The sequence below is a fragment of the Harpegnathos saltator genome, unplaced genomic scaffold (assembly GCF_003227715.2).
Source record: "Harpegnathos saltator strain DR-91 unplaced genomic scaffold, Hsal_v8.6 scaffold60, whole genome shotgun sequence".
In the NCBI taxonomy this organism is placed as follows: domain Eukaryota; kingdom Metazoa; phylum Arthropoda; class Insecta; order Hymenoptera; family Formicidae; genus Harpegnathos; species Harpegnathos saltator.
This window is the reverse complement of record NW_020230427.1, coordinates 668,341-693,276: the sequence shown is the minus strand read 5'-3', so window position 1 is coordinate 693,276 and position 24,936 is coordinate 668,341. Positions and strand designations below refer to the sequence as shown.

At 34.3% G+C, this 24,936-nt stretch overlaps 5 protein-coding genes across 10 annotated transcripts in view; 1 reads left to right on the top strand and 4 right to left on the bottom strand.

The window, feature by feature from the left end:
- Nucleotides 1-24,936, bottom strand: part of alpha-Man-Ia (alpha-Mannosidase class I a) — a 923,832-nt gene that overhangs the window by 290,820 nt on the left and 608,076 nt on the right. The gene's annotated exons all lie outside the window — the stretch shown is intronic.
- The window catches only part of LOC109504413 (uncharacterized), a 104,641-nt gene that overhangs the window by 25,895 nt on the left and 53,810 nt on the right, over nt 1-24,936 (top strand). The window lies entirely within an intron of this gene.
- LOC105189212 (odorant receptor 49a-like) lies at nt 469-6,632 on the bottom strand. 2 transcript variants are annotated; one of them, XM_019844152.2, is made up of 9 exons: nt 5,654-6,632; nt 5,413-5,532; nt 4,834-4,951; nt 3,026-3,287; nt 2,697-2,813; nt 2,367-2,457; nt 2,057-2,190; nt 663-795; nt 493-577 (listed from the first exon to the last, which is right to left on the bottom strand). In XM_019844152.2, exons 1-9 carry the CDS (start codon nt 5,870-5,872, stop codon nt 527-529), a joined length of 1,245 nt encoding a protein of 414 aa, XP_019699711.1. In that variant the 5' UTR covers nt 5,873-6,632; the 3' UTR covers nt 493-526. The 2 variants fall into 2 exon arrangements, with proteins under 2 accessions (XP_019699709.1, XP_019699711.1); XM_019844150.2 differs by having other exon boundaries at nt 469-795; nt 5,654-6,628.
- On the bottom strand, nt 8,933-13,839 carry LOC109504407 (odorant receptor 9a-like). The gene is made up of 7 exons (XM_019844162.2): nt 13,470-13,839; nt 12,919-13,369; nt 11,655-11,771; nt 11,361-11,451; nt 10,862-11,004; nt 10,630-10,762; nt 8,933-10,522 (listed from the first exon to the last, which is right to left on the bottom strand). The coding sequence occupies exons 1-7, from the start codon at nt 13,519-13,521 to the stop codon at nt 10,472-10,474; spliced, it is 1,038 nt and encodes a 345-aa protein (XP_019699721.1). The 5' UTR covers nt 13,522-13,839; the 3' UTR covers nt 8,933-10,471.
- Nucleotides 19,704-23,407, bottom strand: LOC109504409 (uncharacterized). The gene is made up of 9 exons (XM_019844170.2): nt 22,481-23,407; nt 21,771-21,890; nt 21,529-21,646; nt 21,173-21,434; nt 20,927-21,043; nt 20,727-20,817; nt 20,276-20,418; nt 20,057-20,192; nt 19,704-19,884 (listed from the first exon to the last, which is right to left on the bottom strand). Exons 1-9 carry the CDS (start codon nt 22,619-22,621, stop codon nt 19,834-19,836), a joined length of 1,179 nt encoding a protein of 392 aa, XP_019699729.2. The 5' UTR covers nt 22,622-23,407; the 3' UTR covers nt 19,704-19,833.

The window sequence follows — 24,936 nt, the reverse complement described above, 5'->3', positions numbered from 1 at the left end:
GAGGAGAGAAAAACGATTACGTAAAGGCCATATCGTGAGAGGAAAGTCGGTACCGTCAATTACGTAAATTGCGACACTTTGTTTCTCATTGCGGCCCCTTATCAAAGCGCTTCTTCACTGTCTTTTTATTTCTTTCGCCGCCCACGCAGGCGCACTTACGTCTACGCTCCATTCAGCTTAGCTCAGTCATTAGTATTGCCTGTCGTATATTACGCCTCGTAACTTCAATCGCGGGACGAGCGAAAAGTTTGCGAGAGATTATGAACGTTCACAGTCGCGTTCCGCCAGGTTTGCACGTGCGAGGTAGGGTGAACGGTTCAAAGGTCTGATGGAAACGCACATGGGGTCTCAACAAGACACACGTTTATATTTTCCGATACGTAGAAATTAGAGAGGCGACAACGTTGTTGCGCGATATCCCGGCGGTGTGTTATAGAGAATGAGGAATTCGTTCTTGGCGGCTAATAGTAATTGAAATTTCATTCCTCTGTGTAACAACGATCGGAAGGGATTCTCGTTTGCGATGTCATTGCGTCGAGTAAATTACCATGAAGTAGGACACAGATGTGCTCATAGTCTGGAACAGAAAAATTCGTCTGCACAGGCTGATACATACAGGCCGAAGGTAATGTCGTGACCGCTACGTGAAAGTGATTCGTTACCACGGCGAAACCTTCCAACGACGCGATATATAAACCGCCCACGAGCAATATGCAATTTTTCGAACCTCTCTGCATTATGAACAATATTAATTTTTGCGCGTGCAATGACATATCATACCACTTGGAGTTGTATCTACAAATATTAATGACGATTAATTAGTACGTCGTTCTGTACAGATGAAACGACGCGTCGATTCTCTTGCAACAATTGATATTGTTACAAACGAATTAACGAGCCGTTAAGTCCTTTGTAATACTGATAGTAGTTATTCAGTTTACTTAAAGGTAATTACTTGATAATAAAATTTAAATAGCGAATATCAGTTATTAAAAATTAGTACATCGAAAAATTAGTTTTCAATCACGGACTGTCACACCAAATTGAGTGCCTCCGTTTATTAAAAAAAAAAATGAAAGAGGAGGATCAATAAGAGAGTTTTTCTATCCCCGTAGGGTCTTCAAAAACTGATTGTTTTTATATTATATAATCATAAGGAATGTCAAAAATAACCATTAGTTGAGAAAAAATTCGATCTATATGGCTAAAATTATTAGTCTTGGTATATCACTATAATATCCTTTTCATGACTAATAAAATATTCTCCCCCCCCTCCCACTCACTCTCCTTCTGCCTCCCTCTCCTCTCTTTCCCCTTCTTCCTCCCTCCTCCCTACCCCTCCCTCTCCTCTCTCTCTGCTATCCTATTAACGTCATTTTAAATTATAACATGTATCGTCTCCAAGGTGATACAGCTTATAGTGAAAAATATTAATTTTTTATTACTTTTGATATATCAATAAAAAATGGGTAGGTAGCCATCGTATTAAATAACTTTTTCTTATGCGCGTCGGAAAATCGATTAATATATATATACATATAGACTATAATAAAGCGGCATTCGTACGTTCTCCACCTCTAATCTTTTTAAATGTAAGCGCGGTATTACAATTCTAGAAATCAACAGTATTCGTAGAACTTAAACTAAATTCACCTTCACCTTCAAGACAATACATATTGAAGTCTAAAATGATGACAGAAAAGTATAAATGGGCAAAAATATTTTATTTATTCACTTATTAGTCATGAAAAGGACTTAATACCATAGTGATATACAAAGACTAATAATTAATTTTGGTTTTATGAATTGAATTTTTCTCACCTAATGATTATTTCTGACATTCCTAATAATCAAACAATATATAAAAAGAAATTGTTTCATAAAAATCCTGTGAGGATAGAAAAACGCCCTTATTCCTTTGTGCTCTTTTGTGAAACAGCAGTTTTTTCAATCGACCTCATTCAATGGGAATTTGTGCATGCGTGGTGCATGGAAGATGCAGCAAATTTAAGTGGTGATTTCGACAAAAACATGAATATTTTCTCCAATAACTTACATTCTTGTGAAAAAATCATTACAGTGGTCCAATATCATTTGTCCGGCATAATTAACGAGGAAGAAATAAAACAGATGGACGCACACGTTTAACACAGACAAGAGCCTTTCAAAAACTCCTTCTGTGATTACTGCCTAAAACAGCTCAGGTATAAAAAAGAACGCGCGTTTAGTTAAGTCGTTCTCTCACATTAGCGCCCGCATGAACTCGAATCGTCGAGATAAATTGGAGCTTTCGTAACTCGTGCACATCGTTAACAGGACAATTAACAATGAAACAGTCTCGTTAAATATAAGGAAACTTTACTCACACGGTACAGATTAACAGTTAGAGACGCCACGCCGAGTAAAAGCAGAAAGAAATACATTATTACAAAAGTATCCTTCATGAATTCGAAAAACCTTCAACAACGAAAAGATGCATTATGCGGATCATTTGACGTATGAGAATTCTATGAGAATCTGTTGTACTCTCTCCTTCTTTACCATGTGCAATATTTTATTTATGTAGACAAATTTAAATAGACTTAAATAGATAAATGTATCGCGAGATATCTCGGTGAAATATCACACGGAATTAAATTTGAAGATATGTATGTATGATATGCAAATCTTGAATTACGTGATAAGAAAATACCGACTCGATGGCTCGCCTGTGAATATCGACGGCGCCGATAATTCTGGCGCAAGCCGTGCAACGTCTTTCAGAAGTCGGATTATCTTTCTCGTCCTCGACGAGAGCGTGTTCGATGCGATAGCTGAAAGAAATTGTCTTAACAACAAGAACATACACAAAATCGGAGTTAATAATAATGTGAGATTATAATTGTTATGGTCTCGGAATGGTTACTTTTCTGGCAACGCCTCGCGCAAATTCATGTGATTAAATTCGTCGACCCGTGAAATTTCATTCGAAAGCCGTCATTTATCGCAAGCGTCCAATTCGTGACGTTCTGAGCAGGCTTCTTACCTAGCTATTTCGAGCATTCCGCACGCGTGCTGTATGTACGCGACGTACATAGATGTGGTGGACATGAGCGTGTTTTGAACTACGAAAATAGTCACGGTCAAATGCAGCAGAATAACGGAAAAATATTCGTCGATATCGACGAAATACTCGACCAGAATTATCAATTGATGTGGACGAGACTGATTGAGCGGTGCAACGAGATCCAGCAGATTCGGTATAAGATGTATAGAAGCGAAGAGCAACGGAAACGCATAGGTGACTACTGAAATTATTAATGCGAGTTAATTTATTATCAGCGCACTATGGGCTAGGAAAATGAAAAAGTGGCCAAAATACTAAAAGTGTTCCAATTGTTATGAAATGTGGTAGTCCGAGGTTCTCGGGGTTGCTGATTTCGAATCTGTACTCAACATTCAGAAATTCAAAATGGTGGATCCAATATGGCGGACGAAATTGCTAAAAATGCTTTGACTGTGTAGCAATTTGATACTAAAAGGTTTTCGAGGTTGCTAATTTCGAATTTGTACCCAAAATTCAAAAATTCAAAATGGCCGATCCAATATGGCAGACGAAATTACCAAAAATGCTCTGACTGTATAGCAATTTGATACTAAATGGTTTCCGAGGTCGCTAATTTCGAATTTGTACCCAAAATTCAAAAATTCAAAAATTCAAAATGGTGAATCCAATATGGCAGACAAAATTGCTAAAAACGCTCTGACTGTATACCAATTTGATATTAAAAAAAAATAAAAAAATAAAGAAAAATATAAAAAACATGTAATCAAAATATAATCAACGCCCAAGTATCTATCAGAATCACTGGGAATTTTGTCAAGAACTTCCCTTTTTGTTAGTCTCGACATATTTATTTTGGAAATAAAGTACGTGCTTTACGATATATTTTACGAATTCTTATAAGATATCCGCGAAAGCGCAAAAAAGTCGCCGACTAAACTTCAAATATACATTGGAAGAAATGCTATGAAATCATGTTTGGCTTGATGGAGCATGTTATGGCGTGTTATCGTGATTCGACAGCGTATATGATACTATAAAAATCAATAAAGCAGACATACAATAGATCAAAACAATAACATTTTTTAATTCTCGTGTTTATAGGGATATTTGCATGATAAGTGTATATACAACATTTTTAAAAATGAGAGGAAAATATTGAAATTTGTGTAATGTAGTCAGAATTATGAAAATCTTCAAAAAAAAAAATTGTCGTTACTTATAGGAAAATTTTTAGGTTCAAGACGTTGTTAATGGAAGATTAATTAACCAATCAATATAAAATTTTTATCAACAGTGCTTTGACTTATGTAAATAAAGTTAGTATACTTCTTTATTCGAAATTTTGCAACCAAATTTTGGCCACTTTTCTAATCTCCTGGCCCAATGTGCAGCGCGGTGCAGTTAGATTAAACGTCCTTTATTAAAGTATACATCGAGATAGCGTTGTAAAAAAAGTTACGTAACGAGTACAAGGTAGTGTAGATAGTGTAGAAGGTAGTGTAGAAGATAATGATATAAGTGATGATGAAAAATTAACTCGTCTTATCATAAGCGCCTGTAGTCAATCGTATTGAAAAAAAGAGATTTTAGTCGCTAATTTGTGAGGTTTCCTTAATAAATCTAAGACAATTGTCTTTACGTTCCCGACGAATTGAGCTAGAAACTCTTGCAATGCGAGAAACTCGCTGGTTTAATAACTTTCGAGGAAAAGTCGACGTGGTGTTGACATTTAACAACTCGCTAAATATAACGTAATAAAGTTTCAATAAAGTTCCCCCCGTTCTTACATGCAAACATCTGCGCGTAAAACGCTCCAATATGAGTATACTTATGAATGATCTTGTACTCTATTTCGTTCCTCAGCGTGTTCCAGTCGTGCTTTATCGTTTCTATTAGCTTTCTCATCTGCGTACACAAAATGCGTTATTTCTAGTGTTATACCGCTCAAACTTTTCGTACAACCTTTTTCATCATGACGCATAAACGAAAAAATGAAAGGTACTCATAATTATAGGTACTTATGAGCTCATAATTATAGATACTTATGAGCTTTCCAGAGCTCCGCAAGTAAAAAATGTTGAGCTTGTCTCCCTGTGCAAGAATTTGTTTTTCGCAGAAAATGTACTAAATAAATATATTTGTTCTTATAAAAAAAGTTTAAAATTTCTGCACAAGGAAACGAGCTCAAAATTGTTTATTTGCAATATTCCCGAAAATTTGCAAATATTTCCCAATTCTGAGCTACTCGATTCTCTTTTTATTTTCATATAGCGGAGTTATAAACTAGCTGCAAAAATTCGCTTAATTCTTAGATTAGCCCTTTAACTTATCTCAGCTATTACGTCTGTCGCGACATTTCGACTTACTGATTCGGTCTTTGCACAATACGTAACGTACTTCAGAACGACGATCAAGAAAGGAATCACATAGGATAAGATGTCGAGGAGAAGCCCCAAATTATATTCAAATGTGACAAATGTGAGTAACTGAAAATTGTTCGATATGAGACACAATGCCGCGGCAATTAAAGTAGAATGATAATTGCGAGCGTAATACGACTCGCAGATTCGACCGGATTATATTCGTTCGCTGTGAATTTAACGATACCTGCAACGTTACACCAGTCACGAGACAAACTAAACAAAAAACTCTTTGTATCCGAGTGAACCATACGCTTTGATATGGCCATAAACCGACAGTCGACAACATCACTCGATTAATCGTGTAATATCGACCACCGTCGAAATCCATTTCTGCGACGCGAATGACAAAAAGTTTTCGACCGCGGTCGCGAACGAAAAAGGGAAAACACGAGAGAGCAATCATATTCACTTTATTATGCACGATAATAGTGTACGACACAGCAAAAAAAGTAAAAGAAAAATTGTGAAAACTGTTTACGAAAGGCGGATCGTAAAGCGGCTATTACGAATATCGCTCGGTACTATTACGTGTCGTCAGGAAATAACGGTGTAAATGACATAATTAAAGGAATTACAGTTAGGTAACGTCCGGTGTTCTTCCCTCGCACTGTAAAACAACGACGACCCTTTCTTTATATCCACGTGAAGACGCAAGCGCAGAAAGCACGCGTGCTTGTGTCTCTCAAGCAGTCGCGCACATTTCCGCGTATATGTCCGAACATTTTATGCATCGTGAATAACAGTTGCGCGCAAGACGCGATCATAAAACGTAAAATTTTACATACAAAAATCAGTTCTCCGTGGAGTTTGAATCTCTCGTCGAATCATCCGATTGAAACGCGAACAACGCCGTTTATAAATAAACAGTAAAAAGTAAATAAACTTCTATAAACGAGATGACTAGTGAAATAGTCGGACTTTATCAAGAAATAATACCTTATCCGTGTGATTGTAGCACGAATACTCATTAAAATAAAAATGAGACCCAGATTTCTAACCGCATCTTGCGATCCTAAAGTTTACTCTATAGTTTTTTTTTTAAATAAAGGCTATTTTCAATTTTCGCTCGAAGAACGCTCCAAACTTCAACGTCGTCTTTATAGCGACTATGCATCAGCGATTTAAAACTTGCAACATCAGGTAGTTTATAATATTAAATTGCACTATTATCTAATTAAAATTTTTGCTGTTTTTAATAAACAGCTCGAAACACTTTAACTATTATTACACTTTAACTATTATTACAGTTTACTATTATTACAGTTTACTACTATTACACTTTACTATTATTATTACTTATTATTACAGTTATTATTATTACTTACTTATTATTACTACTTATTACTACTTATTATTATTATAGTTACTTATAGTTACTTATACCTCTTGTTAGAACGTGTGTATTTATTGAGAGTCTGATGCTCTTTTGATTTCAATAAACGGAATAAATCACCACGGAATAGTTCAAACATGTTTTAAGCTGAAACAAAATAGATATCACGTTGTATCGAGAAATAGTAAGCTCTAAATTCCGTAGCAATATATTTAACACGAAATATACGCCAAATAATGTCAAATATAACAAACATGAGTCATATTATATGATAATATAAAAATTATATAATTTCTCTCATTATAAATAAATAAATATATATACGTATATATATATATATGTATATATATTATTGCTCAATATTTAATTTTTTAAAGAAATTTGATTTTCAAAATTTCTCATAACAATTCCGTTGCCTACCATCTGAAAGCAGAGATTGAACAAAACATTGCCAAATTTTCGAAAACAATCTTCAATAAAATTAGGAATCTTCAAGAAGATTAGGAATTTAAGTTACCGATACTATTGTTAGTAAAATAATTATTAATAATTAAAATAATTACTTCTCCAAAATCTTTCATGCAGTCTACAAATAGACCATCCATGATAAAGATACAGATTTTGCATTTCTATGTAATATCATAAACATTATTTTTAATTTTGCTTAGAAGATATACGAGGGCGGTCCGATAAGTACTTAGCCTCACCGCCCGATGGCGCCACTATCGCAAGAGAAATTTACTATCGTGTAGTACATTCTCGTAGACGGCTACTGTCGAAATTTCAGCCGAATCGGACTCGTAGTTTTGTTTTGACCGCGTGTGGAAGCGGGCGTGTCCGCGGATTTTAGAAAAATGGAAAAAGAGCAATATCGGTCGGTGATTCGATTCTTGTTTTTGGAAGGGAAATCGCGCAGCGAAATCAAAGAGCGCTTGGACGGTGACTCTTCTCCTTCGATGACGACCGTCAAAAATTGGTTTAACAAGTTTCAACGTGGTCGCACGTCGGTTTTTGATGAGCCACGCCCAGGTGCCCCGAAAACGGCTACCACGGAGGATAACATGACAAAAATCCACGATCTCGTATTGGCAGACCGCCGACTGAAGGTGCGCGAGATAGCTGAGACAGTAGGCATCTCAAAAGACCGCGTGGGTCATATCCTGCATGAAATTTTGGGCATGAGAAAGCTGTCGGCGCGATGGGTGCCGCGTTTGCTCACTCCGGACAACAAGCGCAACTGTGAGACCACTTCAGAGCAGTGTTTGACGCTGTTTAAGCGCAATCCGAAGGAGTTTCTGCGTCATTTCGTGACCGTCGACGAAACATGGATCCACTGGTACACACCAGAGACCAAGGAACAGTCGAAACAGTGGACTTCACCCGGCGAACGTGCTCCGAAAAAGGCGAAGACTGTCCTATCGGCCGGGAAGGTGGTGGCCACCGTTTTCTGGGATTCACAAGGTGTGATCTACATCGACTACCTGGAGAAGGGCAAAACGGTCACAGGGCTGTACTATGCCGAATTATTGGGCCGATTCGACGCCGAATTGCAGAAAAAACGGCCCCATTTAGCGAAGAAAAAAGTGCTCTTCCACCATGACAACGCACCGGCTCATACCTCCGCCCTCGCCACGGTCAAATTGGTCGAATTGGGCTACGAACTGCTGCCCCATCCACTGTATTCTCCAGATTTGGCCCCGTGCGACTTCTTTTTGTTTCCAAACTTGAAAAAGTCACTCGCCGGGCAGAAATTTGAGTCGAATGAGGAGGTCATCGCCGCCACGAAGGCCTACTTTGCAGACCTCGAGAAAACGTATTTTTCAGACGGGTTAAAGAAGTTGGAGCATCGCTGGGTCAAGTGTATCGAGCTAAAAGGAGACTGTTGAGAAATAAATCGCCACTTTTCCAAAATTTTCGTTTTTCTTTTGTAGGCTAAGTACTTATCGGACCACCCTCGTATAATAATGTGAATTATATCGAAACGCTTGCATAGTTTTTATCGTATAATCACTGTATTATTTTGATATTTAATATTTTGCATATTTTACTTACATTTGAAGGTATATATTGCCATTAGGATCTACCAATTTCTATCCAATATGGTCGGACCGAAATATGTAATAAAAGTGAGATAAATATAGAAAGAATAAATATACCGAGGTTGTTGATAACCTGAAATAACTTGAAACAGTCAAGCTATATACATTTGGAATTTTAGTTATCATTTTAAAATATTCACTGGCTAAATAGCTTGTTCTCATCATTAAAGCCGTACATTCGGATTATTCGTATGAGAATATTGTAAATAGTCAAATTAAGTTAAGACATTGCGTCGTTTGCATACTTAGCATCAAATGTGATCGTCCCATGTTAAGCTTTCCCACTTGTCTTGTGTGGAAGTCACGTATATCTTTTAAATTGAGAAACAGACGATTAGAATACATTGTTGCAAGCTCCGAAGCTTTAACAAAATATATATGTTAGTTACGATTCACTCCAAATAGGTTAATGTGTAAGAAGGCGACGACGCACATTATTAGGAACAAGTAAGTCGCTGCAAAACAAAATGTTACGTGTTCCGAGAATTTTTAACAAATTAAGACCAAAAAGAATACAGATAAGTCATACAGATTATTTTATTAGAATTGAATATACACACGCAGGATATACATTAAAGAATAAAATATGTACCGACATGGTAGCATTCTTGTGAATCTTCACGGTGCTCGCTAATCTGATACACACTCTGTATTTTTTATCACAGCTGAGGCTAGAGATGGAACAATTATTAAATGCACAAGTTAAATGCATAAGTACTTGATAACTACTAAAAATAACGATATTTTAGTGAATGTGGAAAACTTCGAGGTAGCAAAATTGATAAACATCTGCGTACTCGTGATATACATAAGTGATAATCGTAAAGATCGATTAGTTATTTTGATAAATACTTCACGATAACATTTATTTTTTTTTTGCAATAAGAATTCCGACTCAACTGTCGGACGGAGGAGGTTTCTTGACACTGCATAATTCTTTCCTCAATGTAATACTCGCTATTACCATATTTTGTGCATATTACATGTAACGTTCGATTTTACTGCAAGACATATGACAGATATTTTGAGTAAAATTTTAAATTATTTTAAAGATTCTAGACTGTACCGTAGTATTAAAAATTAATCGTTCCGTGTATTCGTGAAAAGACAGCCCTAATGTAGAAATTAAATGAATTGCGTAATATGTGCGGCATTTAACGTAACAATAACATTACGTTCATTCGAACGCCACGGTTAAAACATATTCTCGCCAACATTACATGTTTTATCCTCATGCAAACGTAACACTTGAGACATTTCGAAGAAAGCACATTCTCTCATGAGCCATCGCGAATATATTACTTTTGAATTCGATCATTTTACGCTTCGAGTGGAACGCCTGTCGGAATCACCTTTAACTTTTCAACGAACGATCATTTCGTGAATTATGACAAGGTGAAACAAATATGCAGTGATAAATACACTTTCAATTAGTCACTATTACCTATCTACAATTGTTCATTTATGTGCATACGGTGTATTCGCGCACATTCGTGGATATCCTGTCCGATTTAGATGTTTTACAACTGATATCGTATAATTGTGATTAACGCATTCGTCGTGAGGTATTTTATTGAGTGGAATAAATGACCGTAAAATAACTCAACGACATGCTTATAAGCTGGAACAGAATGTGACAGTTACGTTACCATCGAAAAGCAATGTGCCCTAATTTTAAAGTTATATATATACTTGTACTTTAAAGGAATATAAAAATAAATTAATTACCGTCCCGAAACCTTCCAAGGAAGTCAAAAACAGATGACCTACGACAAAGGTACAAGGCTTTGCACTTCTACATAGTATCAGGATCATCATTTTTTGATTGTGCACGGGAGATTTGTACCATTGTGAGTTATATCTGAATGCATAAACGATATATCGTTACAGCTCTCTTTTTGCAATGTAATCACTATATTTTTTCTTTCACGACAATTAATATCTAGCGCGTTTTACTTACACTTGGTGATATACTTCGGTACTGGAATTCATTAACTCTTGCCCAGCGTAATTACACCAGAACATGTAACAGAAGTGACCGCAGATGAATACGAAAATGATAAACATATCCATTATCTTCATCACAGCGAGCGCTTGGGTTAACTTGGAATAGTCGCAATATAAATAAAATTAGAATATTGATTTTCATTTGAAAATATGCATCCGTATTGGTTCGTTTTTCTAATCAATAAGCATGGCGCATATGTCTTTCACGAATGCTAACATTGAAACAATGAAATTACAATAGTCAAATTACATTAAGACAGCGTAGCGTTTTTTTTAACAAGTACATTTAACATGAAATTGGGTCGTTTTTCGCTGGTTTTGTATGAAAGTCACGTGTAGTCGTTTTAACTTGTGAAGCGGTTCGCTACGTTCAGTTTCAAACATACAGCCGGAATACCGAGCATTGTCACAAGTTCCAAAACTTTAGCAAAATAATGTCGATGACGACTCACTCGATACAGGTTGCTGCTTAAGGAAACGACAGCGCACAATATCAGTACAAAGTAATTGTTTGCAAGATATAATGTTATGCGCTCCGAGAACCTTTAACAAATTAAAATCAAATAAGAGTACGGTCGTGTCGTCTGTTTTACGATAATTAAGCATATAAAAAAATATGCATTATAAAATAAAATAAATCGATATAATCGACTATGAAATACTATAAATCTCTCGACACGCTATAAAATATTGTTATACTAAAAATAAATCGATACATTGTAAAATAAAATAAAATAGATACTGACAGTATCGCGGTCCTGTGAATCTTCATAGCGCTTGCCAATCTATTACAAATTGTACACTTTTTGCTATAATTGATGGCCGGTACAGAACTAATATCAAAGGCTCGCATCATTCGATAACTGCAAAGATAATAACGTTTCAACTAGGATAAGAACTTTGAGATCGTAAAGCTAATGAATGGCAATCGTATGCACAACACGCGATATTTATTTCAAAGTCAATCGGAAAGATCAATTCAATGTTTGATATGTAAAATTGATCTGGCACGGAAAGTATTAATAAATAGCATACGGGTGTAACAGCAATATATAAGTCAGTATGACGGGTTGCTTGCCCCTATTCGGACGATAATGCAGAGGTTGCAAAAGTCATTCGTTGATTTTGTTGATAATGATATTTACAGTGTTCCCAGTTATCACAAATGCAACTAACTTTGCACCGTGATCATTATGACAGTTTATCGACTGTTTACCGACAGGAGTCGAGCATCATTGCATTAAAAAAAATGTTTAGAAAATGAAACTAAGAAATAAATATTATGGAATTAAGCAGAATAAATAAAAGTAATACTTAAAAAGGTAAATAATACATATTTCCTGGTTTCGCATAATTTTTTAATTGCTTTCTTACGTTGAAAAGTTCGATAGAAATTGGAGATTAGAAAGAACGATACAGAAATATTTAAAAGTCTTATATACTGTATTTCATTCATGTTTCTACAAAAAATTGCTTTTGCAAAAGTATAAATGAACTAGAAATGCAATATAAATATTGGTTGCAATTTAATCGACCGCAACTATCAAGCTGCAAAAGATTTCGAAAAACAGCCCTTATTTTATAAAAGAGGCGTCAAAATACAAGTAATGCATAATGTATACGAGTAATGCACCGAAAATATGTCGCTTGATAGTTGCGGTCGATTAAGTTGCAACTAATATTTATACTTCTAGTCCATTCATACTTTTGCAGAAGCGATCTTTTGTGTTATAATGCAACCTCTGCATTATCGTCCGAATAGGGGCAAGCAACCCGTCATACTGACCTGTATGTTGCTGTTACACGCTTATATTTGCGTAACACAGGTGACAACTCTGATAATATTTTAATAATACGTATGATAATATTTTGCTGAATTATAGAGAATCGCGATGAATATTTCTGGTCAATGAGTAATTGGTTTTCATTCAATGTAATAAAGACAAATTTGATTCAAAAATCGAATTGAATTTTTCAAGTGATTCGATACGTTTTCAAATAAAGCATTACCTGGTAACCTTAAATAATCCACAAGCATGCTGTATGAAGATCATTAGCATAGTTTCAGCAGCTAGCACGGTGGTAATACCAAAAAAGCTGGCTATTATTATAAATAACATTATGAAATGAAAGTATTTATGCTGATCGATAAAAACTTCTAAATGTGTCAGTAGCTTTCGTGGTCGAGGTTTGTCTAACGGTATCACAACGTCAAGAATAAGCGGCAAATAATTCGTCGCAACAAACAGGAAAAGGAATATATACATGATCACTGCAAAAAATATCAAGTGACGATGTGATTTTTGTTTTATTAACTGTTGCGAAGTGCTTCTTATCTGCTTAATGCAAGAAGGTCTCTTACGTGCGAAGAACTTTATGTACCACCGCGTTGTATCAGCTTGCTTCATCATTATTTCGATCTCCGCAGAATCTCGTAGCATATCCCAATCGCATTTTATGTCTTTCAAGAACAATTTTATCTATAATTGTCGCGATAATAGTGGAGGGATTCAATCCAGGTAGAAACGTTTAAGAATCGTATAGATCGATGGCTCACTTACTTCGTTTATATTGAGGTAAATTGCATTGTATTTTATTAAAAAAACAATACATAGACAGAGAGTAGCGAGAACCTCTAAAAATAACTGGATATTAAAACTGGAGGTGATGAAAACCAACAACTGAAAGAAACGATTTTGTTCGTGACAAATTGCGCCGATCATCGAGAATATTTTCTACATTTATATCTGAGATTAATTTAAATCCTATTAATTATAAAACTTTTCTTACGCTCAAGAATACACATCACATGTGTTTCGGCAAGAGAATTTAATATTGCTTCTATGGTTCAAAAATGTTGAATCGTGCAACAGTTCGCGATACAATCGTAAGATTGTTAAGAAACTAACCTAAAGAAAGAAAGAAGTGTTACTAAAATATTAAAAAATTAATAAGTATTAATAGGTATTATATAGAAGTAATATATGGTTTATCTTTTTCCTGATAATAAATACTATTTGTTATGTGTGCTCCACGTAAATCTTTTACACATGAAGTTTTAAGTTTTTCTTTCGCAAATTGTTTTCAAACGCAAATAATAAGATCACCTGGACAATGATGACTTCTGTGAAGAGAATGAACATGTAGATTACGTGAATCTTGTTGTACACAGACTTTTGATAAGGCCACAAACCGATGCACAATAAGAGAATACGATTAATGTTGTAATATTTCATGGTAACATCCATTTGCTACAAAAATTCTGACACGACTGCTGGAGAGAGAATTTACTTTGCACTGTGCAATTTTTTCCCCAACGCCTTACGCGTTATTGTCACTAACTTTTCGCATAGTTTACATAATGTCCCGTTAGAGATGAATAAAATGTTCAATTATCTTAAACGCTCTAGAGTGCCGTAGAAGTACGGAACGATCGTTTTGTGTACTCATTAAAACAACTCTAGTATAGAAATTACTTAAATTGCGTAATGTGCGGTATGTACGTAACAATAACGGAGGGGTTAAAAATGTTCTCACCTGTGCTTTTCGCACTTCATCCTCGCGCAGGCATAATAATACTCGATATATTCCCAAGTATCAGTATGATGTAAGTCATCGTACGACGACATATCAGGTAGTTTAATATTAATCTGTATAAGAGAGACGATTTAATTTTCTTTATTGTTGGTAAGCACAGAAACAACGACTATCGTTATGACTAATCAAAGTTTTTTTTTCGGCGTTAAGATATTCGTTATTAATAATTACACTCGGTTTCATCCAACGAAATAAATCACCGTGAAGTAACTCAAAGACATACTCACGAGCTAAAATAGAATGAGCGTTATGTTACTGTTTAGAAGCAATAAACCGTAATTGTAAAGTGATATACTGATATTAAATTAAATGCAACATGCATTTAATTTTGTAAATAGCAACGTAGTGATATACGCAGTCAGTATTATTATCGATATTAGTCTTTATTATTATTGATGTTAGCTTTGGTTATAAATTGATTATCGTTCCGAAACTTTCCAAGGAGCCCACAAATACGTTAGAGACGCCGAATAAAAGGTTTAGCACTTCTACATAATATCAGAGTCAACATTTTTTGACTGTGTACGGAAGACATATACCACTGTGCGTTATATCTAAATGCATATACAATATATTGTACTCTTCTTTTTCGCAATGTAATCGCTATATCGATGTTTAATATTCATCGTATCTTACTTAAATCTAGCGGTATAGGTCGGCATGATAATTTATTAATTTTTGTCCGGCATAATTGCACCAAAACATATAAAGAAATGTCCGCAGATAAATGCAAAAATGATAAGTATATCAATATTATTAACCACAGCAAACACCAAAAATAACTTGAAAAATGCCAAAATAAATTTAGTATTATAAGTTGCATATTACAATATACATTCGAATCGTTATTTTCATTATCAAGTTAAATTAGTTAAGTTAATTTACCTAAGTTTTTCGAATATATTGGAACCAAATGGTCGAATTACGTAAAAATATTGAATTCTAACGGTAACATCTAACATGTATATAGTCATTTTAAGCTTTTCCGCATATTTTGTGTGAAAAATACGTGCGTCGTTTTAAGTTGGGAAGTGGACACTTTTATTTAATTTTAAAGCGTAGACTAGATACATACCTATGTTAACCTGGCATTCGATTTTCGCAAAATTAACGTTTGAATATAAAAAATGATAGGACTTTTTTGTAGTTGTTTTTAGTAACAATCATTTCGTTGTTTAGGGAACACACTCCCTTCCAATAGTCTTAATGTTGATATATATTGATATATAGAACTCAGCTTCTTGAATAACATTTAAGAGGTTTTAGTTTTTTAAAAAATTACATTCAAACATATCGATAGAAAATGGTTTATAATTATAATGCTTTCCGTTTCATTTGTAGTTAAACTGTTCAAAACAAACATTTAAACAAATAGTCAAGAACAATTTTATCATTAGTTTAAAAATTTGGAACTTTTTAACTTTCCGTTCATCGTTTATTAAAAAGTTAATAAAAAAATTTCATAAATAAAACCTATTTTTCCGACATAGTATATATTTTAAAAAATGTTAAACAGTTCATATGAGTCGAGGGAGAGGCGGAGCTCCTAGGCGTTGTGGATTTTAAGGGGACTTTTTCAACAACGCCTAGCTATATATGAAGATATAATAAGTTGGGTTAGGGTAGATCAGGGTAAATTTTTTTCCAAAGAAGAGGTGTCGCTCCCTCGCTGACATGTAATATTTAACATTCTTTATAATCATACTATGTCGGAAAAATAGGCTCTATTTATGAAACTTCTTTTGTTAATAACTTTTTAATAAATAAGCGACGGCTAAAACTTCCTGAATATTACTCAGGAGGGTGAGTCATATAATATATGTCAACATCAAGGCTATTAAAGGTGGTCCCTTAAATACCGTAGCATAATTAAGTTTGTAGTTTCATTCGTTAAAAAATATATAAATTTGAAAAAATAGTCCACATTCTACTTTTACATAATAAAATTGTATTCAAACATATCGGTAGAAAATAATTATTATAATCATAATTATATATCAATAATTCTTAATAATTATATATCAATAATTATTATATATCATAATTATTTATAATGCTTTTCGTTTCATTTGTAGTTAAACTACTCAAAATAAACATTTAAACAAATGGTCAAGAACAAATTTTATCAGTAGTTTAAAAATTTGAGACTTTTTAACTTCTTTTTTAATTTGAATATTTGTAACAACTACAAACAATTATTTATCGATATATATTAATAAAATTTGTTTATTTAAAAATTTTTTATTTATTTATTTTCGAAAGAACAGATATTCTTTCTTAATTTCTCACAGATATAACTACAAATGAAATTATAGTAATAATTGCTAATGATATCATATATACATAATAAATTCAAAAAGTTGCGGGACTGACGTTATAAAAATCGATTTTTGCAAATAAATTTTATTTCTTAATTTTCAACATACACCTCTCTATACACGTTTAGCAGCAAGTTCATATAACCTCTGGAATATTCGTTTGAGATGGCCATTAGAACCACTGTCATATTCTTCATGGATTCTACTGACGTAGAATCAAAATGGATCCCTCTAACATGTTGAATGCCGGGCTAATACTATATAACTTACCCGCAGCGCCGGAATTAATTTTTCATTATACGATGTATATTATGATAAAATATTATATAAAACGGTTAAGTTGAACTGTATTATCATTTTTTATGCATTTATCTTATTAATAGTCACCGGTAATCCCCACGGCATTAGAATGGTGTTTGATTGATTTTGTGCTCGTACTTCATTTATCTTTTACTGAAATCAGTTGCTTCAGTTGTTTCTCTCATGTGCACTTTAAACGTGCTCTATTATGCATTAATCTTTTTACATTATTGTATAACAATTATAATAACAATGGCAATATTGAACATTTTACCATTTATTTGAATTAAATACTTTTGCTAATTTTGGTGACTAGAGTCCCTCACGGCATTCAACGTGTTAAGAACTATCTTCAATTTTGAGAAGAGGAAGAAGTCCGCTGGGACGAGTAAGGTGGGTAGTTAATAACTCCGACAGATTTTTGTGCCAAAAATCTTGTCCCAATGAGCAATGAATGTGATGGAACGTTGTCATGCAGGTGAAACCATTTTCTGACTGGTGCAATTTCGATCTAACCTGGCAGATTCTTTTCAGAAGACAATCCATGATCTTGCAGTAGAAGATTTCAGTTACGGTTTGTTTCTGCGGCACGAATTCTTGGTACATAAGCCCCTGCATATTAAAAATTCGCTTCGTCTTCCCGCAAATCGTCCTCCAACAATTCATGGCTATTCTTAAGACGTGAATACCATTCGAACATTTTGCTACGTGTCAGACGGTCTTCTCCATATGAATTTTGCATCATTGTGAACATTCCTAACACACTTTTCCCATATTTGAAACAAAATTTTATTGTAGCTCTTTGTTCCATATCGTAAATCGTGATAAGCCAATAAATTTTACAAGCTTGAAATGTGTACTGCACATAAACTACTGACTCAATAGCGACGCAAAAAATGTAGGAGACTCACAAAACTTTATATTAGCTAGTCCCACAATTGAAACATAGATGACATCATTACTGCGTCTGGAAAAGATTAGTCCCAGAATTTTTGGAATGTACTGTGTACTAAACTCAAAAATTACTTTTGCACAAGTCAAGTGCCAGCTTTATATAGGTTAGACACGGAGCATTATTATCAGCATCAAAATTTTCACTAAAATAATGTCTGCGACTCAATCGATACAGGTTGATACTAAAGGAAGCAACGTCAAACAAGATCAGTATAACATAGGATACTACAAAACAATCTTTTAAGTGATCCGTGAACCTTTAACAAATCGAAACTAAATCAATATACAGTAACTTGCCAAGAAATTATGATAATCGAATGAGCAGATACTAGAAAATATTAGAAATACAAATATACCAAAAAATAAAATAGAACAGATACCGACATAATAGCACTCCTGTGCATATTCACGGCGCTGGCCAATCTAGTACAAACTATGCACTTTTTGCTGCGATTAACTAGGAAACAATTGTTGTTATCGAAAGGGCGTGTTATTCGATAACTGCGAAGAAAATATATTAGCGCGAGTATGAAAAACTGTGAAATTACAAAAGTTAATAAATATGAAAATTACAAAAGTTAATAAATATGAGTTATTCTGCTCCTCCGGGACTTTTTAACACCCTGTTATATATATATATATATAGGTGTATATATATATATATATATATATATATATATATATTATGTCCGTTTTTTCTCTATTTTTATCAAGAGGTAGAAATCGCTCGCCTTTTATTGTTGTTTATAAGTATGATACTATATAAAAATGTACTCACTTCTCATAATTTCGTGACAACTGCATTAAGGAGACTGAAGGGTCAGATTGCTGAAAAATCGTGCTTGTTTTTGATAATATTTTGTGACGAACTGAATAAATGTGCAAGAATGAAAATTTTAGGTATATTTATACAACATATGAAGAGCACAAAAATTTTGTTTATTAACAAATACTCATACAAATATACGATATATATAGCTGAAATATGTTCTCCTTTTTTTCAAGTTATCGTTTTTGCAGTAATATCTCGGCTCTCGGTAGTCCGATGAGAGGGAATTTTAGCTAAAAATTTTGAGGAGGCTTATCATTATCCGGTGAACCACTACAAAAAAAAAGGAATAAGATTAACAAAATGGCAGCTATTATTAGCAAAAAATTCAAACTTTTCAGTTCTTTTACAATAAAAAAATTAATATCTCGAAATGAAGTATTTCGACGGAGTTGTCCATGGTTCACCAGAGAACCAGATGAACAAATATTATTGCTTCAAAATTTCAAATCGACACGAAGTTCAGTTTCGGAGAAATCACTGCAAAAAGTTGAACAATAAAATTTTGAGAAAAACTCGTTTAAAATTTAAGTGGACGTATATTTATATGAGTATTTGTTAATAAACAAAAATTGCCTACTCTTCATATATTATATAAATATATTTCAAATTTTTATTCTTGTACATTTATTCAATTTGCCATAAAATATTATCAAAAACAAGCACGATTTTTCAGTAATCTGATCTTCCGTAAGTCCCCTTAACGACGCTCGTAATACAAGCGCTCATTGGGATAAGCAATGTCCTTTAGTTTTGATAAAAAATATACAGAAAAATATATAGAACAGTAATAGATATATAGAACAGTAACAGTAGTAACTGTAAATATTTATTTTTTATCGAAAAGAAATAGAATACATATGAGATTATTCCTATTAATTTTCCGCGCAAGCGTTTATATAATATTTGATGTGTTTGTTCTTGGTTTCATCCGACGGAATAAATCACTGCGAAATAACTTAAAGATGCACTCACGAGCTGAAATAGAATATGCGTCACCTTACTGTTTAAAAGCAATAAACTTTAACTGAAAGGCAATATACGCGTATTTAATGCAAAACGTTTAATTTGGTAAATAGCAACATAAAGATATCATTACATATTTTTATTATTATTGATGTATCCGCAGAATTATTTGTAAATTAATTACCGTCCCAAAACCTTCCAAGGAACCCACAAATACACTAGAATCGCCGATGATGACAGGAGATTTAGCACTTCTGTGCAATATCAAGATTAACATTTTTTGATCGTGCACAGCAGACATGTACCACTGTGCGTTATATCTAAATACATACATATCGTTAAACTCTTTTTTCTGCAAGTACTTTATCTCATCAACATTTATTATTCAGCCCTTCTTACTTACGTCTGGTAGTAAACTTCGGCACTGTGATTCATTAACTCCTGACCCGCATAATTGCACCAAAACATATAAAGGAAATGCCCGCAGATGAATGCAGAAATGATAAGTGTGTCAATATTGTTCACCACAGCGAGGACCAAAGATAACTTGAGAAATTCCAGAATAAATTTCGAATTACTATTCTCATTTTAAGATATTTGTTCGGGTTATCGGGTTTTCCTCTTGCTTGAAATAATACATCCGTGTTTTTCGAAATAAAAATATAAAAATATTGCAATTATAGCGATAACTGAATTATGTTAAAACATAGTTTGATAGTATATTTTTTTATGTCACATCATTTTTTTCGATTTTAAGCTTTGCATTTATTTTATAAGAAAGACTCATGCAATTTAGTTCTAGATAGTGATAAATAACAAAACTCGAATAAAAAAGAGTATTGAATATCACTTACTCGGTATAGATTAATGCTTAAAGAAGCAACACCAAACAAGACCAACAAAAGATAATATATTCCAAAACAATCTCGTATGTAATCTGAGAACCTTTAATAGTTTAAAATTAAATAAACATACAATCGTCCTTCTTGAAAAGAAATTATGATATTTAAATGTCTAGAGGCTATATATTGAAATAAGAAAAATAGATACCCACATGATAGCACTCCTATGAATCTTCACGGCATTCGCCAACCTGGCACAAACTATGCACTTTTTGCCACGGCTAAGAACCGAACGGTAATCATTATCGAAAGTACGTGTTATTCGATAACTGCAAAGCAGACGATGCATGAGTGTGATTATGAAGAACTATGAAATCGCGAAACTTGTAAATGGTGGACACATTCAAACGATGAACATACCGAAGACAGTATTTCAGTGTTTCAAATAAGAACAATACCTGGTAACTTTTAATAATCCGCATGCATGTTGCACCAATGCCATCAACATGGTTTCGGCTGCTATTACAGTAGTCATACCAAGAAAGCTTGACATCATTATGTTTAACAATATCACATGAAAGTACTTATGCTGATCGATGAACATTTCTCCGATTACCAATATCCTTCGCTGTCGAGGTTTGGATAATGGCAATACAACGTCCAGAAAAAGCGGCACGTAATGAGTCATAACAAATAGGAATGTAATTATATACATAGTCACTGTAAAGAGCAGTAAATGACGAAATAATATATTTTTTATCCTATCAAGTACTGCAGTAGTCTTCTTTTGTTGAATACAGGTAGAATCTCTTACGCGTAAAATATTTCGTGTACCACCGCCCGATGTTAGTTTGTTTCTTCATTATTTCAATCTCCACTGGATCTTTGAGCGTATACCAAGTGTGCTTGATGTGTTCAAAGAATAGTTTTACCTATAATTTATCTATATTTATCTATAATTTATCACGTAGGAACGATTAACCGAATGATTTAACGAAGATGTTGTATGATACAATCGGTACGTTCAACTATCATTTCAGTCAAGGGCTCGCTTACTTTGTCCATATTAAAGTAAATCGTATTATATTTGAAGATGAAAACAATGGTTATGAACAGAGTCGAGAGAACTTCTAAAAGTAGGGGAACGTTAAAACCGGTCGTAAAGAATGCCGCCATCTAGAAAAAATAATATAATCAAGGATAAATTGCATTGACCTCTGATTTCTTTTTTAACTCTCTCTCTCTCTCTCTCTCTCTCTCTCTCTCTCTCTCTCTCTCTCTCTCTCTCTCTCTCTCCCTCTCTCCCTCTCCCTCTCTCTCTCCTTCTCCCTCTCCCTCTCTCTCTCCCTCTCCCTCTCTCTCTCCCTCTCTCTCTCTCTCTCTCTCTCTCTCTCTCTCTCTCTCTTTTTCGCACTTTGGTTTTTCGAAGTCACAAATTTTCAATAATTAGGAAATTTTTCACATTTAGCAATCCGAAGCACGACTGTTGTGACAAGAATCTAAAACTGTATTACATAGAACTATGCCACAATTCGAAACTTGTCGATTATGATATAGTTATATACAACATCCTCGTAATTATATACTTATGAAACGGACATGAAGAAAGTACAACGGATATGTACAACAGATATTAACACAACAGATATTAAGTTCATTTCTTCCTCGATGTGACATATACATGTTTTCAATATAACACGTCGCGCGTGAATTGCATAAGGTACAATTTCTTTTCTCACAAATAAAATAAAAACAACAATAATCACCTGTAAAACAAGGGCTTGCGTCAAGATAATAAACATGAATATTATATGAATCTTGTTAAATGTGTACTTTCGATAAGGCCACAATCCGATGCCCAGTAAGAGAAGACGGTTAATATTATAATATTTCGTGATAACATTCATTTCGCACAACAGTCCTGACACAAATGCGAAACACAGTAAGTTGACACTTGGCAGTAACTTTTTATTTCACCGATTATGAGCTATTACTACACATTTCGCACATTTAACATCCGGATAACGCTTTGAGAGAAATAGGGAATAATAACAAATAAAAGTTTAAATCTCACTAAAGCCTTATGGAGTGCCTTAGAAATACGGATCGATCCTTTCACGTAGACGTAATGATAGCTGTACTATAAATTGAAGTCAATTGTGTAATATACGGTGCTTAACGTAATGATAACGTTTGTCTTTGCGGTATAGTTAAAGAATATTCTCACTTACGTTGATGTTTTATCCTCGCGCAGGCGTACATCGCAAAAGGAGCGCATTCTCACATGAGTCGCCGCGATGTGCGGTACACCTGAATTCGTCGACACATCGCCTTGAGTGAATCAGTTATCATTGGTATATCAGTTATCACTTTAATATTCCAATGAAAGATTTTATAGGCGATGACAAGGAAAAAAATATGTGCGCCAAAAAGTACCATTTTAATTAGTAACTAGCATTTATATGTGTAATTGCCCGCTCGTTATTACGTTATATTTGATTTCACTCGCGGATCTTCAAGCCGATCTTGATCTTATTTAACAATTGATATAGTATGTATTCGTGGCTAACGCAATGTCAACGATATTATTAGGTAAATCGGAAAGTTCCGTTCATCTAACGGCAAGTAGCTACAGCTAGAACTGTTGTTAACCTGTGATGTCTAAACGAAGCTTAATGGTTTGTTTCGACATCTGTCAATAATATTCAGTACATAAAGGTATACGTTTGCATCAATAACATTTTTACTGCATCGAAAATGTCGAAATTTGAACCAAATAAGCGTCATTTGCGCGGTATTAATCTTTTGCTTCAGTTGGAAGAAAACTGCAGCTGAAGTTCATCAAATGCTTGTAGAAGTTTATGGTGATAATGTTCCTTCCCATAAAACATGCAGAAAATGGTTTCAACGCTTTAAAAGTGGTGATTTTTATGTAGAGGACAAAGAGTGTTCTGGATGGCCTAGAGTATTCGAAGACGAAGAATTGCAGGCTTTGGTGGACGAAGATCCATGCCAAACGCAAAAGCAACTTGCAGAAGCATTAAATTGTGCTCAATTTGTCATTTCCGATCGTTTGAAAACCTTAGGAAAGGTTTACAAAGAAGGAAAATGGGTCCCATATGAATTGAAACCAAGAGACATTGAAAGGTGAAAAACCACCTGCGAAATTCTACTTGCTAGGCAACAAAGAAAAGGGTTTTTATATCGTATTATTATTGAGGATGAAAAATGGATTTATTTTGACAACCTCAAACGTCAGAAAACTATTTGCGATCTCGACCAACCCTCAACATCGACGCCAAAGCGGAATATCCACGGAAAGAAGGCAATGCTCTGTATTTGGTGGGATCAGAAGGGTATGCTGTACCATGAACTGTTGAAAAGTGGTCAAGCAATCACAGGGGATCTCTACAGAGAACAAATGATCCGTTTGAACCGAGCATTGCACGAAAAACGACAAGAATATGAAACGAGACAGCATAAAGTGATTTTGCTTCATGACAACACTCGGCCTCACGTCACAAAATCTGTCAAGGAAACGTTAGAAGCACTTCGGTGGGAAGTGTTAGCCCATGTGGCTTATTCACCAGACTGTGCCCCTTCCGACTACCACTTGTTTTGGTCGATGGCACACGCATTTGCTGACGAATGCTTCAATTCTTATGAAGACGTCTAAAAATGGGTCTCTGACTGGGTAGTCTCCAAAGATGAGTCTTTCGCCGAGGCATTCGCTTGCTGACTGGAAGATGGAAAAAAGTCATCGCTAACGATGGACAATATTTTGACTGATGTACTTTTTCATTTTGTTTCTTAAATAAAGCTATACGTTTTGCAAAAAAATGGACGGAACTTTCCGATTGACCAAATATGTTTTTTCAAGTTATGTGTACTTTATGTATATATTTTGTTGCGTTTATATTGTTTTCCTCCCCTCTTCTATTCTTATCCTCTTCTTCTATAATAAGCATAAAGAATTCCTTGGCACCATGACCTCTCTATTTTTATTGTCAGATAAAATTTTGTCACCTTCTATTACTGTGATACCTCTGATATTTTCACCGATGATTTCGTGATAATTATTTTAACACCGCCCATAATGCAAACAGTCATTAAGACAAATAGTTTAGTTTACTTTAGACTTGATAAAAATATGTACCACGGTCTACTATTTATTTTTATTTTTGACAGAAACGAAATAGAATATATTTGTAAACTATTTCCA

What these genes read in the sequence shown, in the direction of transcription:
- LOC105189212 (XM_019844150.2), bottom strand. Translation starts at nt 5,872, where the DNA reads ATGATTGCTCTCTCGTGTTTTCCCTTTTTCGTTCGCGACCGCGGTCGA. An exon ending in TGACTGGTGTAACGTTGCAG is followed by an intron (nt 5,533 to 5,653) that starts GTATCGTTAAAT and finishes AACAATTTTCAG; the next exon opens with TTACTCACATTTGTCACATT. An exon ending in GGAATGCTCGAAATAGCTAG is followed by an intron (nt 2,814 to 3,025) that starts GTAAGAAGCCTG and finishes AATTTCTTTCAG; the next exon opens with CTATCGCATCGAACACGCTC.
- LOC109504407 (XM_019844162.2), bottom strand. Translation starts at nt 13,521, where the DNA reads ATGTATTGTTTTTTTAATAAAATACAATGCAATTTACCTCAATATAAA. An exon ending in ATTCACAGGACCGCGATACT is followed by an intron (nt 11,452 to 11,654) that starts GTCAGTATCTAT and finishes AATTTGTTAAAG; the next exon opens with GTTCTCGGAGCGCATAACAT. An exon ending in ACCGAAGTATATCACCAAGT is followed by an intron (nt 10,763 to 10,861) that starts GTAAGTAAAACG and finishes TTATGCATTCAG; the next exon opens with ATATAACTCACAATGGTACA.
- LOC109504409 (XM_019844170.2), bottom strand. Translation starts at nt 22,621, where the DNA reads ATGAATGTTATCACGAAATATTATAATATTAACCGTCTTCTCTTACTG. An exon ending in CGCAAGCCCTTGTTTTACAG is followed by an intron (nt 21,891 to 22,480) that starts GTGATTATTGTT and finishes TATTTTTTCTAG; the next exon opens with ATGGCGGCATTCTTTACGAC. An exon ending in CCTTGGAAGGTTTTGGGACG is followed by an intron (nt 19,885 to 20,056) that starts GTAATTAATTTA and finishes ATTCTATTTCAG; the next exon opens with CTCGTGAGTGCATCTTTAAG.